This window comes from Prionailurus viverrinus, chromosome A3 (assembly GCF_022837055.1).
Source record: "Prionailurus viverrinus isolate Anna chromosome A3, UM_Priviv_1.0, whole genome shotgun sequence".
Classification (NCBI taxonomy): Eukaryota; Metazoa; Chordata; class Mammalia; order Carnivora; family Felidae; genus Prionailurus; species Prionailurus viverrinus.
The window spans coordinates 11,879,909-11,896,468 of record NC_062563.1 but is presented as its reverse complement, the minus strand read 5'-3'; the positions used below and the strand labels follow the sequence as shown (position 1 = coordinate 11,896,468).

Here is a 16,560-nt window from a genome sequence, read left to right as displayed (position 1 = left end):
AAATAAAAAAATAAACTGTCATCACTCGTAAAAAAATTTAAAAAAAAAAGAAATAAGGCAGATTTGGGGGCACCTGGGTGGCTCAGTGGGATTTCGGCTCAGGTCATCACCTCACGGTTCGTGAGAACGAACCCTGTGTTGGGCTCTGTGCAGGCAGTGTGGAGCCTGCTTAGGGTTCTTCTCTCTCCCTCTCTCTCTGCCCCTCCCTCACATGCACTCTCTCTCTCCCCCCTTTTCTCTCAAAATAAATACATAAACTTAAAAAAAAATTTTCTGTTTGTAGCTCAGGAGTGGTCTCCCTTTAAAATTTGTTTGCCTAAAAAATAAAAGTAAGTAAAATTTGCCTACGTTTAAAGAAAAGGCAACTCGATTTGGGGTAAAATATTAAGTAATAGTGATGACAGTCACGATTTAAATCGAGGAAACACCTGCAGTGACACAAGGCCTGTTCCAATTCTTCCGGGCTCTGCATGGGACTTCCACATTTTCCAGATTTCCCTCCTCTCACCCTCCCTCCCAGCCTCCGGTCCGAGGGCCAGGAGGAGTGGCCCATCCTCTGGCCCCTCCCCAGCCTCGCGCCCTTCCCATAAGCCACGCCCCAAGTGCCCCGGACCGCACAGCGTTTCACCCCGTCCCTCCCACTGTGGGCCGCGAGCCCCGCCCCCAGCGCGCGCCAGCCTACGACCTCCGCCCCGCCCCCTCGGGCTCCTCCTTCTCGGCCGCCGTTGCGCCGCTCTGCGCGGCAGCAAGATGGCGGCGCAACAGCAGGACCGTGAGGGTGGTGCGCAGCTGGCTGGGCCCGCTGCGGAGGCCGACCCCCTGGGCCGCTTCACGTGTCCTGTGTGCTTAGAAGTGTACGAGAAGCCGGTGCAGGTGCCCTGTGGTCACGTGTAAGCGGCAAGCCTGGGCCTGGTCGGGGGGAGTCTGGTAGGGAGGGGCGAGACCGGGCTGGGAGGGTTCCGGGGCGGAAGCTCAAGGGCCGGTCTACAGGCGGCTCTTCGCGGGACCCTCCGGGGTTCCTGAAGGTCTGTGGAAGTTGGCGGGGCGTGCTTCTCCGCCCTGCTCGCTTCCAAGTATCCCGCCGTCTGTTGAGCGCCTACTCTGTTCCAGGCGGCCTGTCAGGCTCCTTCTCACCCCCGATAGTGGAGTGGCGCCCTGCTGGGGATTAGGGAGGGTCTCAAGTCGGCCTCGGCCGTAGGTGGGGCGCCTGGCTGGCTCCATCGGTAGAGAGTGCGAGTCTGGATCTCGAGTGGTCAGTTTACTTAAAAAAAAAAAAAAAAAAAAGTCGGCCCTTAGCCGCAGTTTTTATTGACTAGCCTGTGCGTCGCTCCTAAAGTAAGGCACGTATGGCGTCATGTCTCCAGTTCTGCCAAGTAATTCGAATGTGCACCGAAACTGGAAAAACGCTGAACTAGACTGAAAGAACAAAAGGGAAGTCTTGATAATAGATCTCACCAGTCTGCCTTTAACTGTGAAAGGGGTTGGGAGTTGCGGGTAGCGATTGTTGGCATTCCTACTTGTGTGCGAGGTTTGCTGCGTTTTTTGTTTGAGATTAAGCTTCCGTGGCCTGCATGTTGCTCATACGCTGGTTAGGACGACTGAAGGAAATGTGTCTGAAAATGATAGTACAGACCCTGGGCTGGGGTAGGTGCCTTGAGGTTGGCGGGATTTGAACCCAAGCCTTGCTCCGTCAGACACACAAACACACCTAAGTTGAAACAACTGTAGAAAATGTGGCCACTTCTCGCACCCTGGGAGTTGGCATTTCCTCGGTGGTCTCCCGCAGTGCTTATCATGGGTATCACCTTGGTATTGTTTTTAGGACACCTTTGCTGGAGAGTAGGCACGATAGGCGCCTGCTGGGCCTCACAGGTATTCTTATTTGCGCTGCAGTCCTGCAGAGGAAGAGGGTTGGCAGCCATTTTGCAGGTGAGGCTCGCAGGGGGCAGGCTCACCGTTGTCTGAGCCTTCCCAGATGAACTGCAGGTGTCTCCTTGCCAGCCCAGAGAATGATTGGCACCTGGCAAGGGCTCTCCAGCCACACTGACTGCTTTTTGCTTCTTCAAGTCCTCTAAGCTCTTTCTGGCTTTGGGCTGTTCCCACTTGCAGTTGAGTTAGCCTGGAACTCTTCATACCCCATCTGCATCTCCCCTGCCAACTACTGCACATCCTTTCCAGACTTCAAGTCCCCGTTTAAGCCACCTCCCTTATCACCATCCCTACTTAAACTACTCTGCTTCACTCCTGGGGCTTCCTTCGTCCTTACATAGAGCAAAACTTCGAGATCATGAGGGCAGTGACCATATCTGTAGTGCCCCTCTCTGTGTCCCCAGTGCCTAACGTGTGTCTGAGCATCCATCTTCCAATCTTCCATTCAGCCAACTAAAGTGTTTGTGTGCTCACTATGTGCCAGATAGTGCCCTCAGTTTACAGTCTAGTGAATTGATGGTAGGTGAGACTAACAAGTGTTCAAAGTATTGTGAAAATTCATTGTGCGGTGGGAGGGTATTACAGGGATCAAAGTGGTGTGGATGAGTAGGGGAGCGATTGGGTAATGGGTGGATGAACCGAGAAATTGGCGGTGGAAGCAAACTCACGTGAGTTAAGGTGGAGGCTAGATAGCGTTCTCATTGAATCCTCTTTTCCTTGGATCAGCCCTCCTTTCTACATTTACCTAATTTTGGACCAATTCATTGGATTTCTTTTCTTTACTTTTTTTTTTTTTTTTTTTTTTTGATAGAGACAGAGTGAGCAGGGGAGGGGCAGAGAGAGGGAGAGACAGAATCGCAGGCAGGCTCTGTGCTGTCAGTAAAGAGCCAGTCTCAGGGCTTGATCTTAAGAGATCATGACCTGAGGCAAGATTGACCTTGCCCGCTCTTAACTCTCAGTTAATCGACTAGGCCACTCAGGCGCGCCTCATTGGATTTCATTTACCATTAATGTTTATAAAGAGGCTTGATCTAGTGCAATTTAGCAACTGAAGAGCAGCAAAATTCGAGGTTTTATTGAGCCACACGAGCCTTCCCCAGGTCAGAGGTCAAGGGGGAAGTACTGGGTTTTAAACCTTGGCTCTTTTCTATACTCACCACGCTAGTTCGAGGTGTTCATCAACTCTGCTGATTGAAGACAGATAGATGCACCCCTGTGAGGGGAGCTAAGTCTCCCTTAGCTCTAGCCAAGTGCTTTTTGCTCAGCAAAAAGTGGCAGATACTTGCTAACGTCTGTGCTCGGAAACCAGCATCTTTGTAGCTCTGGCTGGATGGGGCATTGAGTTTTTATAAAACTTTATTTCAAGCCCTAAATGACTGTGTCTCTGCAATTCAGTGGCATATAGCTGGAGGAGAAGGGACTTTGTACATACCGCTGTAACAGAAAGGGTGGAGCATCTAGAAGACTGGACTAGATCAAGGTCCATAAATAAAAAAGGGAAACGGAAAGCCAGCCCAAGATACAGGAACCATTTAAAACCAGGCTTCCAAAGGAAATGGTCAACAAAACTAAAAGGCAAACAACAATGGGAGATGATATTTGCAAATGACATCGGATAAAGAGTATAAAAACCTATAAAGAATTTACCAAACTTAACACCCAAAAAACCAAATAATCCAGTGAAGAAATGGGCAGAAGACATGAATAGACACTTTTCCAAAGAAGACATTCAGATGGCCAACAGACACATGAAAAGATGCTCAACGTCACTCCTCATCAGGGAAATACAAATCAAAACCACACTGAGATACCACCTCACACCTGTCAGAGTGGCTAAAATTAACAACTCAGGAAACAACAGATGCTGGGGAAGATGTGGAGAAAAAGGAACCCTCTTGCACTGTTGGTGGGAATGCAAACTGGTGCAGCTGCTCTGGAAAACAGTGTGGAGATTCTTCAAAAAATTGAACTACCCTACGACCCAGCAATAGCACTACTAGGAATTTATCCAAAGGATACAGGAGTGCTGATTCATAGGGGCACATGTACCCCGATGTTTACAGCAGTGCTTTCAACAATAGCCAGATTGTGGAAAGAGCTTAAATGTCCGTTAACTGATGAGTGGATAAAGAAGATGTGGTTTATATATACAATGGAATACTACTTGGCAATGAGTAAGCATGGAATCATGCCATTTGCAACAACATGGATGGAACTGGAAGGTGTTACGCTAAGTGAAATAAGTCAGAGAAAGGCATATGTTTTCACTCATGTGGAACTTGAGAAACTTAACAGAAGACCATGGGGGAAAGGAAGGGGGAAAAAAAACAGGGAAGCAAACCATAAGAGACTCTTAAATACAAGGAACAAACTGAGAGTTGATGGGTGGGGAGAGGGGAAAATGGGTGATGGGCATTGAGGAGGGGACTTCATGGGATGAGTACTGGGTGTTGTATGTAAGCGATGAACCACGGGAATCTACCCCCAAAACCAGGAGCACACTTTACACACTGTATGTTAGCCAGTTTGACAATACATTACGTTAAAAAAAAAAAAAAAAAAAAAGGCTTGCATGTTGGGCATGTCTCCGGCACAAAGTGGCTTGTGCATATTTGGTTAATGAGCTGTGTATCCTGGTGTGTGCTTGAAGGAAGGCTTGAAGCTGCTTTTACTAAACTACCATCTAGGCTTCGTTTCTCTGGGACCCTCAGTTCTCTTGGGTTACTCTGGTGATCTGCCTTTGAGAAGAGGTACAATAAGTGATGGCCACAAGACCCTGTCTACCTCTCCAACCTAATCACTTACCCTCTCTCAGTGGTCTACCCATCATGGTCCCAAAGCCTCCCTTCCTGCTTTTTGGAAACCCCTTTACACTTGGTATATCATCTCTGTGTGTACCTCTTTGTGTCCAGGTCTGTGTGGCTGTGTCCTCATAGTTTTGGGTCTCAGCTTAGAGGCATAGGGCCAGAGAAAGAGAATCCAAAGCAGGCCTCACATTCAGCACGGAGCCTGACTCAGGGCTTGTTCCCACAACCCAGGGATCGTGATCTGAGCCAAGTCAAGAGTCAGTCAACTGACTGAGCCGCCCAGGTGCCACTCAAATATTACTACCTCTTTAAAGAAGCTCTGTATGATCTATGTCGGCTGATCTCTTTGCCTTGTTTTATTTCCTTCGTATACTTCATCCGTATTGGAAATTAACATTTGTGTTTTTCTCCACTTTGGAATATAAACATCAGGGTGCCTGGGTGGCTCAGTCACTTAAGCATCGGACTCCAGCTCAGGTCATGATATCACCGTCTGTGAGTTTGAGCCCCGCGTCGGGCTCTGTGCTGACAGCTCGGAGCCTGGAGCCTGCTTCATATTCTGTATCTCCCTCTTTCTCTGCCCCTTCCCTGCTCGCTCCCTCTTGCTCTCTCAAAAATAAATAAACATTAAAAAAAAAAAAAAATCAAGACTGGGATTTTGTTTCCTTCTCTGCTTTACTCTCAGTGATGAATCACTAGGCCCCCTCACCTTCTTCCAGCCTGGTCTGTTTCATGTGGCAGTATTAACACCTAGCTTAATGACAAAGAGGAAGAAAATCCTTAGAGACAGTAAAAATGTGTGAGATGCACAGGTTACCTTTGATGATACGTGTTGAATTCTTCCTAACAGATTTTATTATCCTGCCTTAAGTGTCTCAGGTTGGGTATGTAGCTGGGCTATTTTCATGTCTTAGTGTCCATTCTTTCTGTGTGTCCGTTCATTCTTATCTCAGCATTATTACCTGCCTAGTTTCAGGATAGAAACTTGGCCATCTTTGACTTTCCTTCTCAAACTCAGTAAGCTACCAAGTACTGCTGACTCCCCCTCTGAATCATTTCTTCAGTTAATTCACTGTTGCCTCAGGCCCTCAGAATTCCTTGCCTTAGCTATCTGTTTGGTTTCTACTTCAAGGCTCCTGTCTTTCCTCACCTTAAAAAAAAAAAAAAAAAAAATTAAAAACCAAGAACTCTATTGTCCATGTTAACCTCAGCTATTTTTCTAAAACTTGGATTTGGCCTTGTTGATTGATATCTTTAAACATCTGGGTTCCTACTGTTTCTGAGGAAAAGCGTTAGACTTTTATTTCCTTAGGTGCATCATGAGTGTTTTAAGTCTAAGGGTCTAGAGTATTCTTCCCTTCTGCAGTTGAGCTCTTTCTTCTAAGGCTGTTTCATGAATGCTGCCTTTGAAGTCTTACCAGCCCTGACCTCCTTGGGTCACAACTAGTTGGTCTTCTCTCTGTGTCCTCGTGGTGCTTTATATTCACCTCTAATGGTAGCACCTCGTGTTTGTGGTGCATTTCACAGGTGCTTGACACTGTACTAAGAAGGGTCTGCTATCGATATCCCATTCCAGTAATCCCAGAGGTAGCTACTGCCGTCTCCATTTCACAGAGGAAAAACCGAGGTTCAGGAAAACTCCCCCAGATCCCTCAGTGGCAGGTGCTGAGGTTTGAAGACTGTGCCATGACCCCTCTCACCGTGTACCATGATAGTTGGCGTTTTGTTTTGCATTTGTTTCTGTTGGTGGACCTGTGTCTGCTTTGCAGGACCTCCACCCCCTGCTTTTCTGGCCTGGGAGGACTCCGCATTTGAATCAGGAGTTAGGGAGCAACGTGTTTTTAACCCATTACTCATTGACGTCTTTTTAAAAGTTTATCCATTTTTGTTGTCTTGTCTCCACGATGCATGACGCAGGTTCTCTGTGTGTCTTGTTCTAGCTTTTGCTCTGCATGCCTGCAGGAATGTCTGAAGCCGAAGAAGCCTGTCTGTGGGGTGTGTCGCAGCGCTCTGGCACCTGGCGTCCGAGCCGCGGAGCTCGAGCGGCAGATCGAGAGCACAGAGACTTCTTGCCATGGCTGCCGTAAAAATGTATGTGGAAGTAAAACGGAAGTCGGTGTCCTTCTGCGATGAGGGGGTAAAACACAGAGCTGTTGCCACGTGTTTCTCAAGTTAGAGCATGACTAGGTGACTAACAGCACGTGTGCATGCTAGTTATCTGCAGCAGTGGCTGTGCTGTTTGATTTTAGTACCTTTATTGGTTTTGATTTGCTTTTTTAAGAGTTGGTTTAGTATATTATATATCGTAGCTTTGGAAACTAAAACGTTATCCCATTTTGTTCCTTTAAAAGATGCGCTTTTCCAAAATTATGCATAACTTTAGATCATAATGACAATGCTGTTTGTTTATTTCTTTTTCTTTTTCTTTTTATTTTTTTTTTTAATTTTTTTTTCAACGTTTTTAATTTATTTTTGGGACAGAGAGAGACAGAGCATGAACGGGGGAGGGGCAGAGAGAGAGGGAGACACAGAATCGGAAACAGGCTCCAGGCTCCGAGCCATCAGCCCAGAGCCTGACGCGGGGCTCGAACTCACGGACCGCGAGATCGTGACCTGGCTGAAGTCGGACGCTTTACCGACTGCGCCACCCAGGCGCCCCTATTTATTTCTTTTTAAATATGTATTTATTTTGAAGGAAGGAGCACACACACACGTTTGCAAGCTGGGAAGGGTCAGAGGAAACCCCAACAGGCTCCACACTGTCAGCGCATAACCTGACGCAGGGCTCTGTCTCCTGAACCATGAGATCAGGATTTGGATGCTTAACTAACTGAGCCATCCAGGAGCCTTTGTTTCTTAATTGTTTTAACATAAGATGAGGTCATCTCAAAAAAGTTATCTGCTGTAATGAGTTTGAGGGAAAATTTTGTCATCTGTGTCAATATAGATATAAAACTTAATATTTGAACTTTTTAGCACTTGATAGGAATCATGACATAAAGGTCAGTATGAAATTATTTGATTATAATAGCAATACCAAACATTTGAAGTGCATCCATTCGGTTGTATAATCCTGTTAGAATCCAGTGTATTTAACATCTATAATAAAGGAGAAATATTATTCTTATTTTCCAAGAGATACACACAGCCTTACAGGTTTTAAAATCATTATGATTTTCTTAATTTCAGATCATACAAAAGTATAAAATAATGTAGGCTTGTTTCCTACTCTAGAGATTACCTTTTTATTTTTTTAATGTATTTATTTTGAGAGGGGGTGTGAGTGAATGGGGGTGGGGGCAGGGGCTGGGGCAGAGAGACAGAATCCCAAGCAGGCTCCATGCTGTCAGCACAGAGCCCAGCACAGGGCTCAGCACAGGGCTCAATCCCACAAACTGAGATCGTGACCTGAACCAAAATCAGGAGTCATATGCTTAACCAACTGAGCCACCCAGGTGCCCCCAGAGATGACCTCTTTACAAGTGATTCAGTTTAGAAGGCTGCAAAACATTTTCTGCCCTTTGACAAACGCAGATCTAAGGTTTTTACCAAATACAGTTGTCAGAATTTTACAAAATAGGATCATAGTATGTAATTCTAGAGCTTTTTCTCATTTTTGAAAAAAAAATTTCACTTAATGACTTACTAGTCTAACGTGTCAGTTTTGTTACTTTAACACATTAGTGTGGATGGCCATAGGATGGGTATACGTTCCCATCTCCTTCCTTTCAGATTGATTTAGCACTAAGGGTACACAGTGGCTACTGTTCTGAATGGGGATATTTACCGTCCCTTTTAATTGGGAGCTCTTTGGTTGGCAGCTCGAAGTCAAGTTCTTTAGCTGGAGGTAAGACAGAAAGAAGCATTATGGTAAACCAGAGCTCAAATATTGAAACTTCCTTTTTTTCTTGTGCCTTCCTTTAATTTTGGAACTCAGGATATTGAAATGAAGTTACCCGTTACTTTATGTATGCGTGATGGATTTTTCTTTTTCTGTATACTTTTGATATTCTCCATTTTAAAGATTAATGTTTGTATCGTATCATATCTCTAGGTGTATTCTGCCTCAGAAAATGTTTATCTTCCCTTTACCTCCCCTTTTTCTTCATTCCTTATACTTTTTCTTTCTTTTTAGAACACCTGCAATGAAGCACTCTCCTTTAGGTTTTCTCTTTTCAACTTGTAAAGGCTAGATTCTGTAGGAGAAATAGAATTCAGATTTCTGGATTTCTGTTTTTTGTTTTTGTTTTTTAAAGATTATTTACCACAGTCTGGAATTCTGTACCTTAACTAGAATTACTGGTCTTTATCTCTTATACTTAAATGATTACTTTTTGCTGCTGCACATAATAGAATGTGGTTCTTGGCTTGCTGTGAAGAGGCTAGTTTAAATGCTATGTGTAAAACTTTTAAACCTTCCCTGGGTTTGGAGTGTGTCTGAGCAGAGAGCATACCTTGAATACAAAAACCTCTAGGAGAGTTATTTTCGAGTGGAAGCAGACATCCTGGATTGGTCAAGTAAGACATCAGCTTTGGTATTAACAGAGCCCCTGCAGCAAACGTGGTTTTAGCCCTGTCAGCATAGCTGGGAGTCTGGTGAGATTGTTTGCCAGGGTGGTACAGGTCTGGTTTTCACCTTGCCCTTGCTTTGGGACTATGTGGGACCTGGTCCAAGGTCTGACTAACTTGTGGGCTGTCATTCTTCCTAAGTTCTTCCTATCCAAGATCCGGGCCCACGTGGCTACCTGTTCCAAATACCAGAATTACATCATGGAAGGTGTGAAGGCCACCACCAAGGATGCCTCCCTTCAACCAAGGTGAATGACTCCCTCAGGTGGAGGTCCTCTTCTGCTATGAAGACAGTGGACACTTTGCATGTTTCAGGGTTTAGTTGTAGGAGTTTGGGGAAGTGGGTGTATAGTTATTATTCAGATGTATGCTGGCTACGGATGTATAACTGTTATCTGTCCGTTTTCGTTTTGGGGTGGGGTGTGGAGAACTCTGATGTTCACTTCAAATGTTAGCTCTGCTATGAAGTTATGTTCAAAACAGTTGATGTGCTTCTCAGGTAATTGTCAGAATCCCTGTCATAACACATTGAACTCTGCTCCTTTTTGGAGGTATGGAGATTGAAGTGTGGAAGGGTACTCACAAAGAGATTTCTTCTGTTCTGCCTTTCATCTTCCAGGAACGTCCCAAACCGTTACACCTTCCCTTGCCCGTACTGTCCCGAGAAGAACTTTGATCAGGAAGGGCTAGTGGAACACTGCAAGCTGTCCCATAGCACGGACACCAAATCTGTGGTAAGAGGAGCTTTTTTTGGAAAAAAGTTAAACAGAAAAATGAACAGGGGTAGTGCAGTGAACTCCTGTGTACCCTTCACCTAGATTCACAGATTGGTAACATTTTACAGTATATGCTTAATGATACTCTGCGTGATACTCTACATTTTGCTAGCCATTCAGTAATAAGTTACAGATACCATGACCTTTTGTCCTGCACACTTCAGCATATACCTCCTAAGAACAAGAGCATTTTCTTCAAAAATCACGTTTTTTGTGTTTGTCACACTTAGGAGATGTAACTTTGACATAATCTGATATCTAATATAAAATTCATGTTTAAATTTTAACAATTGTAGGCGTGCCTGGCCAGCTCACTTGGTGGAGTATGCGACTCTTGGTGTCGGGGTCGTGAGTTGGATCCCCACGTTGGGCCTAGAGATTACTTTAAAAAAAAAAAAAAGTGGACTGCCCTTGAATTTTAACCATTGTTATGTCCTTCATAGCAATATCCTCCTGCCCCCAAGTCCTTGATCTGTGTGTTACACGTAATTGTCATGTCTCTGGTGCTAGGTCTTTCTTTGCCTTCCATGACCTTAACATTTTTAAAGAGGACAGGCCAGTTGTTTTGTAAGAGGTCCTTGGATTTCGGTTTGTGTGTTTTTTCATCATTAGAAGCAGGGACATTCCATAAGCGATGTGTCCTCCAGATGCCGCTTCAGGGGTCATGTGATATCTGTTGGCCCCTTTGTTGGATCGCTTGGTGTCCACCAGGTATCTTCTGTGTAAAGCTGTCATTTTCCTTTTGAGAGTAGTATCTTTATAGTTGTGGGAAAGGGAATGTATATGAAATTACGGTGCACCTGAGCGGCTTAGTCAGTTAAGCATCTGACTTCAGCTCAGGTCATGATCTCACAGTCTGTGGGTTCGAGCCCCACGTCGGGCTCTGTGCTGACAGCTCAGAGCCTGGAGCCTGCTTCGGATTCTGTATCTTCCTCTCTGTCTGCCCCTCTCCCACTCATGATCTGTCTCTCAAAAATAAATAAACATTAAAAAAAGTTACTAGGAAAGTGTTTATCACTCCTTTAAGTATCACAGACTGGTACGTAGGGTTTTTTTGTGTTTTTTTTTTAATGTTTGAGTGTGGTCCTTTTCAGTAGTACTACCCTTTCCTCTTTTTCCTTTCAAGTAAGTTCTATACCCAACATTGCGGTTTCTGGCACTACAACCTAATTTTCTCTTTTTTCCCCTCCTTTGGCTTTCTGACATTCCTGTGGTTATTTTGTCTCTGTTGAAGCCTCTCTTCCTTCATCCATTGGCCCTCTGTTCTATCCCTTCTCCCTTTACAGAACTCCTTCTTAACTGTTGATGTTTCAGCCCTTCCCTTTGGAAGTGACCTCCTTCTCAGTCTCCTGACCTGACCCATGATCTAGCCCCATATCCACAGCTGCCTGCCCAGCTCCTTCCACCAGGAATCTTCCACCATTTCAGATTCGTCTTTTGCTAATGCCTTTTGTTACGATACCTTCCTTATTACTGGTGGAGTGCCATCTCTAAGCTGACCACTGAGGCCTGCTTCTCCCTGTCCCAGCTCCTCTCTGTCCATCTCTGAATTTTCCATTCTAGCCAGCTGATCGCCTGTAATGCCTGTACTGCTGACTCCTGGCCTTTCCTCTGTGCCATTGCCAGTCTTGTGGAGCACCCTTTCATGTTGTGTCTTTCCAAATACCTCCCAGTCTTCAACGCCCAAACTGACTTCTTTATTATTTTATTTTATTTTCATTTTATTTCATTTTTGTTTTTATTTTATTTTTTAATTTACTTAATTTATATCCAAGTTAGTTAGCATATAGTGCAACAGTGATTTCAGAAGTAGATTCCTTAATGCCCCTTACCTATGTAGCCCATCTCCCCGAACCCCTCCAGCAACCCTCTGTTCTCTATATTTAAGAGTCTCTTATGTTTTGTCCCCCTCCCTGTTATATTATTTTTGCTTCCCTTCCTTTGTGTTCATCTGTTTAGTATCTTAAATTCCTCATATGAGTGAGGTCATATATTTGTCTTTCTCTAATTTCACATAGCATAATACCCTCCATTTCTATCCATGTAGCTGCAGATAGCAAGATTTCATTCTTTTTGATTGTCGAGTAATACTCCATTGTGTGTGTGTGTGTGTGTGTGTGTGTGTGTGTGTGTGTGTATACCACATCTTTATCCATTCATCCATCAATGGACATTTGGGCTCTTTCCATACTTTGGCTATTGTTGATAGTGCTGCCATAAACATGGGGGTGCATGTGTCCCTTTGAAACAGCACACCTGTATCCCGTGGATAAATGCCTAGTAGTGCAATTGCTGGGTCATAGGGTAGTTCTGTTTTTAATTTTTTGAGGAACCTCCGTACTGTTTCCCAGAGTGGCTGCACCAGTTTGCATTCCCACCAGCAGTGCAAAAGAGATCCTCTCTCTCCACATCCTCGCCAACATCTGTTGTTGCCTGAGTTGTTAATGTTAGCCATTCTGACAGGTGTGAGGTGGTATCTCCCTGATGAGTGATGTTGGGCATTTTTTCATGTGTCTGTTGGCCATCTGGATGTCTTTGGAGAAATATCTATTCATGTCTTTTGCCCATTTCTTTACTGGATTATTTGGTTTTTGGGTGTTGAATTTGATAAGTTCTTTATAGATTTTGGGTACGAACCCTTTATCTGATATGTTTGCAAATATCTTCTCCCATTCTGTTGGTTGCCTTTTAGTTTTGCTGATTGTTTCCTTCTCTGTGCAGAAGCTTTTTATTTTGATGTGGTCCCCATAATTCCCAAATCGACTTCTTATATGAGGGCTTTTCAACGTCAGCCCTCTTGTCTCAGCATTTACTTTGTAAAAATAGCACAGAAGGTTGTGTTTTACTTCCTCAGGTTATTGTTCATCTGTCATTTCCTTGTTTTTCTTTGTGCTTTTGGATCATTTTGTGTGCTGGGTCAGAAGGCCATAGTCTAGGCCCCTACTGGGCTAACACATTGTCCTGACCACAGTAGGGGATCAGGAAAGGGTAGTGTCATGGCCAAAGCCGTTAGGCACTCTCATGTGCCATTTGACCTGAGTGGGAGACTGACAGTGTCTTCTGGGATACGAATGTACCTATGAAGGAGTGGCCAGGCCCTAAACTGATGTGTCAGGAAAGCTGCCCTGGAAGAAAGGCCAGATACGGGCCACAGAGGGCTGATGTTAGCTCAAAGGTCAGGTGCCTAAGACCGTGCTTTTTTGTTGAAAGGTTTGTCCGATATGTGCCTCGATGCCTTGGGGAGACCCCAACTACCGCAGCGCCAACTTCATAGAGCACATCCAGCGCCGGCACCAGTTTTCTTACGACACTTTTGTGGTGAGTCTGGAGCCCGGGGCCTGATCTCTCCCCTGGGGTAACAGCACAACAACATCCCTTCTCTTACCGGGAAAGCTGTGGGTCCCATTGTTGAGTTTTGTCATTGATGTGATGGGCTCCCTGGAACAGCAGCTGTGTGGTCTATGTCCGTGAGCCCACTGAGTGGTCAGAGCCTTTGTTGTGTCTACAGTGAGACATGATGTAAGATTACTCCTGGGTTTTCTTCCAGAAGTTTTTCCCACTTTCTTTTGGTATGTGTAGTTTCTACCCGTTCCAGCACCTGGCTTGGGATCCTGAAGCTCAGATGCCCATGGGGACCAGGCAGGTAATGGAAATGGTCTCCCTGAGGATTTGCAAGCCAGACGGCACCTGACACATGTCATGCTGCCATCAGCTCCCGCTGACAGCAGTGTGCAGAGACACAGGCACGGCATTGCCAGTTTTCTCCGCCTGTCCCAACCCCAAGAAGCTGGAAAGGCGGAATTCCATATGAAGTGTCACATGTTTTTTAGAGCATCTTAGGTCAAAACACATCCACTTGCCAAAAGTAGTCATCCGGTTTGTGTCCTTTCCCTAGTGCTGAGTGGTTTGAAGGGACCCACTGTTGTGTTAGCATTCTAGTAATAGATAAATTTGGCCAAACCCTTGAAGTAGAACGTTTGTTTGTTTATATGTGTATATATATATATATATATATATATATATATATATATATATGTATGCTGTGAGGATTTTAGAACAGCATTCAGTCTTAATGGCTGTGTTTCAGGACCCAAGAAGGAAAGCATGACTCCTTCCTAAGTTGTCCTAAGAATGTGTATTCTCAGTCTAAGAGAGTGTCTGAGATTCAGACTTCCCAATAACTGTCCTTTTTGTTAGTGCCCTGAAGACAGATGAAATTCCCGAGTTGTAATCAAGTAGGTAATTTGGCCTCGTTGAATTAAAAGTCCAGTTTCACTGCAGTGAAAGTCCTCCCATGTGAGCACTCGGTCTGTGCCACGCCCCGCGCACAGGTGCCCTGTGGTCCTCACAGTCCCCGTCTAAGGGAGCCATCAGTGTTCTCATCCTCAGGAGGAGGCGGCAGAGGCCCAGAGAGGTCGAGTGGTTTGCCCAGAGCTCCGTGGCTGGCACCAGAAACAAGCTGGGATCCATGCTGGGCCAGGCGTCTCCGGAGCCTGTCACTGGGCCGCCCCGCTTCCCCCATTGAACGACAGTCTTTGCGGCTGTGACAGGTGCCGGGGCCAAGGGTCTGTGTTTCGCCCTCAGGATTACGATGTTGATGAAGAGGACATGATGAATCAGGTGTTGCAGCGCTCCATCATCGATCAGTGAGCGGTCTCTACTGCCCAGCTCGTGCTCCAGAGCGTCCGTTGTGTGTTGGGCGTGAAACCTGTGACTCCTACACCTTCAATGTACAACAGACCTGGAAGTGAGCTGTGGTCACTTCTGACAGGGAAAAAGGTCCCCAGGTCAGAGCCGTCCCTTCCTTTGGGGTCTCCCCTACTGTTAACTCTGTCATGTGTCTGGTCTCTGATTGCCCTCAGCTGCTCCCTGGAGTTTCTGCTTCCTTTTCTGGAAGAGAATCCAGGTTCTTCACCTGCCCTTGTTTCACTCTCGTTCCTCCCCTTTAGTGTGCATCTCTCAGGTCCTCTGAGCCAGCCAGGACCTGTTCTGGGTCACGAATAGCACAAACGAGACCAGCACCTCCCTCCTCTCCTTGTCCCTGAGGTGAGGTGTGTGAGCTCTGGCAAACGTGTGTCCCATCGGTGGTGGAGCTCCTTCTGTGCTGCGGAGGTTCTGTTAGTTGGTCCTTAGCAGCAGCTGCCGGAAGCTGGAGTGTCCCTCCTGGGAAACATTGCAAAAGGCCTGTTGGGGTGAATGTTCTGGGTTTAGCATGATCTGATGCTGGAAGTTTTGATTAGTTCTATTTTCCTACCGCTCCTGCACACCCTTAGAGTTAACTGGTTCAGTCTTAAATGCCTGCATGGTGCCTTTTTAGGATAAGGTGTAACCACATCTTTTTAGTGACAATAAGTGTTTCTAGGTTAGGAAAGTTAAACTCCATTTATCCATAAGTGGGGAGGAGGGTCAGCTAAGAGCAGTGCGAGGGCCGTAGCTTTTTGGTTCTGATTTTTGAACTAACATGGTATTTTCAAAGGACTGCGTCATGTTTGCCTCTCTGTTTGAGAACCTGCTTACATTCTTGTCCTTGAGGCACGAGAAGGAGTCCTCACATGAATAAGAAGGAAGAGGTTTGGGGGCTCCAGTAGATACTCTAGTTATTTTATCTTTTCTTTGGTAACTTAGATTAAACTGAGTATCTGAGTATTGCTTTTCTATCATAAATGGTTTCCTTATGAAACTGATTTCCATCTGTAAATCAGTGTGTGAAACCTGCCTTGTAAAGCAGAGGTCATGGGAAATCTAGTCTCACAGCCTGCTGTCTCCTTTTGACAAGACGCACTGTTAAAAAGGCAAACACAGCTCTTGTGAGCGCTTGTTAATGGAAACTGCTGGAAACTAGCTCAAGAAACTTGAAGTTCACCATGTTTTGCGAATATTAATAAATACAAGGCTGAGAGCGGTGTCAGTCTAATCTGTAGGAACATAACCAAAAGACGTGGATTTAGGTTCATTTTTTTCGTGTCAGACCTCTCTACTCTGAACATGGGAAGTTTTTCTGGTCAGTGGCTGAGGTTGTAAGTGACAGGGAGCTTTGGGGCCTGTGAGCACCGCTGTTGTGGGCCTCTCCCTGCCTGCCAGTGGGGGCTGCAGACGCCTAGTGACCAGCAAAGACAGGGCCCTTTGCTAGGCAAAATAATCTTTTCTAATGTGATGTTGCTTTGGAGGGCCCAAATGTTAAGGTCAGCGCCTTCACTGTGATTTCTGGAAAAAATTCATTTAGCCCTCCCTGACGTGAGAGGTCTGAATCTGGAGGGAAATTTGACAAAGCCTTCATTTGAGGGAACGAATGACTGTCCATCTCACTAATGGTACCAAGAAACTGATTTCCTTGTATTAAGTGCACTTCATGTATTTCTAATAAGATGACTTTCCAGAAAGTGAAATTTGTTATGTTCTGGCTTTTAAAAGGTGAAATATAAATAAATTTCATAATTTATCCGATTGGCAAGCTGTAATGCCTGTTTTCACTAACCACT

The 16,560-nt window shown here is 45.3% G+C and overlaps 1 protein-coding gene across 2 annotated transcripts; it reads left to right on the top strand.

Annotated features, from left to right (window-relative positions):
- The first annotated feature begins 708 nt into the window (after positions 1-708).
- On the top strand, positions 709-16,525 carry RNF114 (ring finger protein 114). 2 transcript variants are annotated; one of them, XM_047851414.1, is made up of 6 exons: positions 709-890; positions 6,677-6,827; positions 9,447-9,553; positions 9,925-10,036; positions 13,292-13,399; positions 14,666-16,525. In XM_047851414.1, the coding sequence occupies exons 1-6, from the start codon at positions 751-753 to the stop codon at positions 14,729-14,731; spliced, it is 684 nt and encodes a 227-aa protein (XP_047707370.1). In that variant the 5' UTR covers positions 709-750; the 3' UTR covers positions 14,732-16,525. The 2 variants fall into 2 exon arrangements, with proteins under 2 accessions (XP_047707370.1, XP_047707369.1); XM_047851413.1 differs by having other exon boundaries at positions 711-890; positions 9,925-10,039.
- The last annotated feature ends 35 nt before the right edge of the window (positions 16,526-16,560 follow it).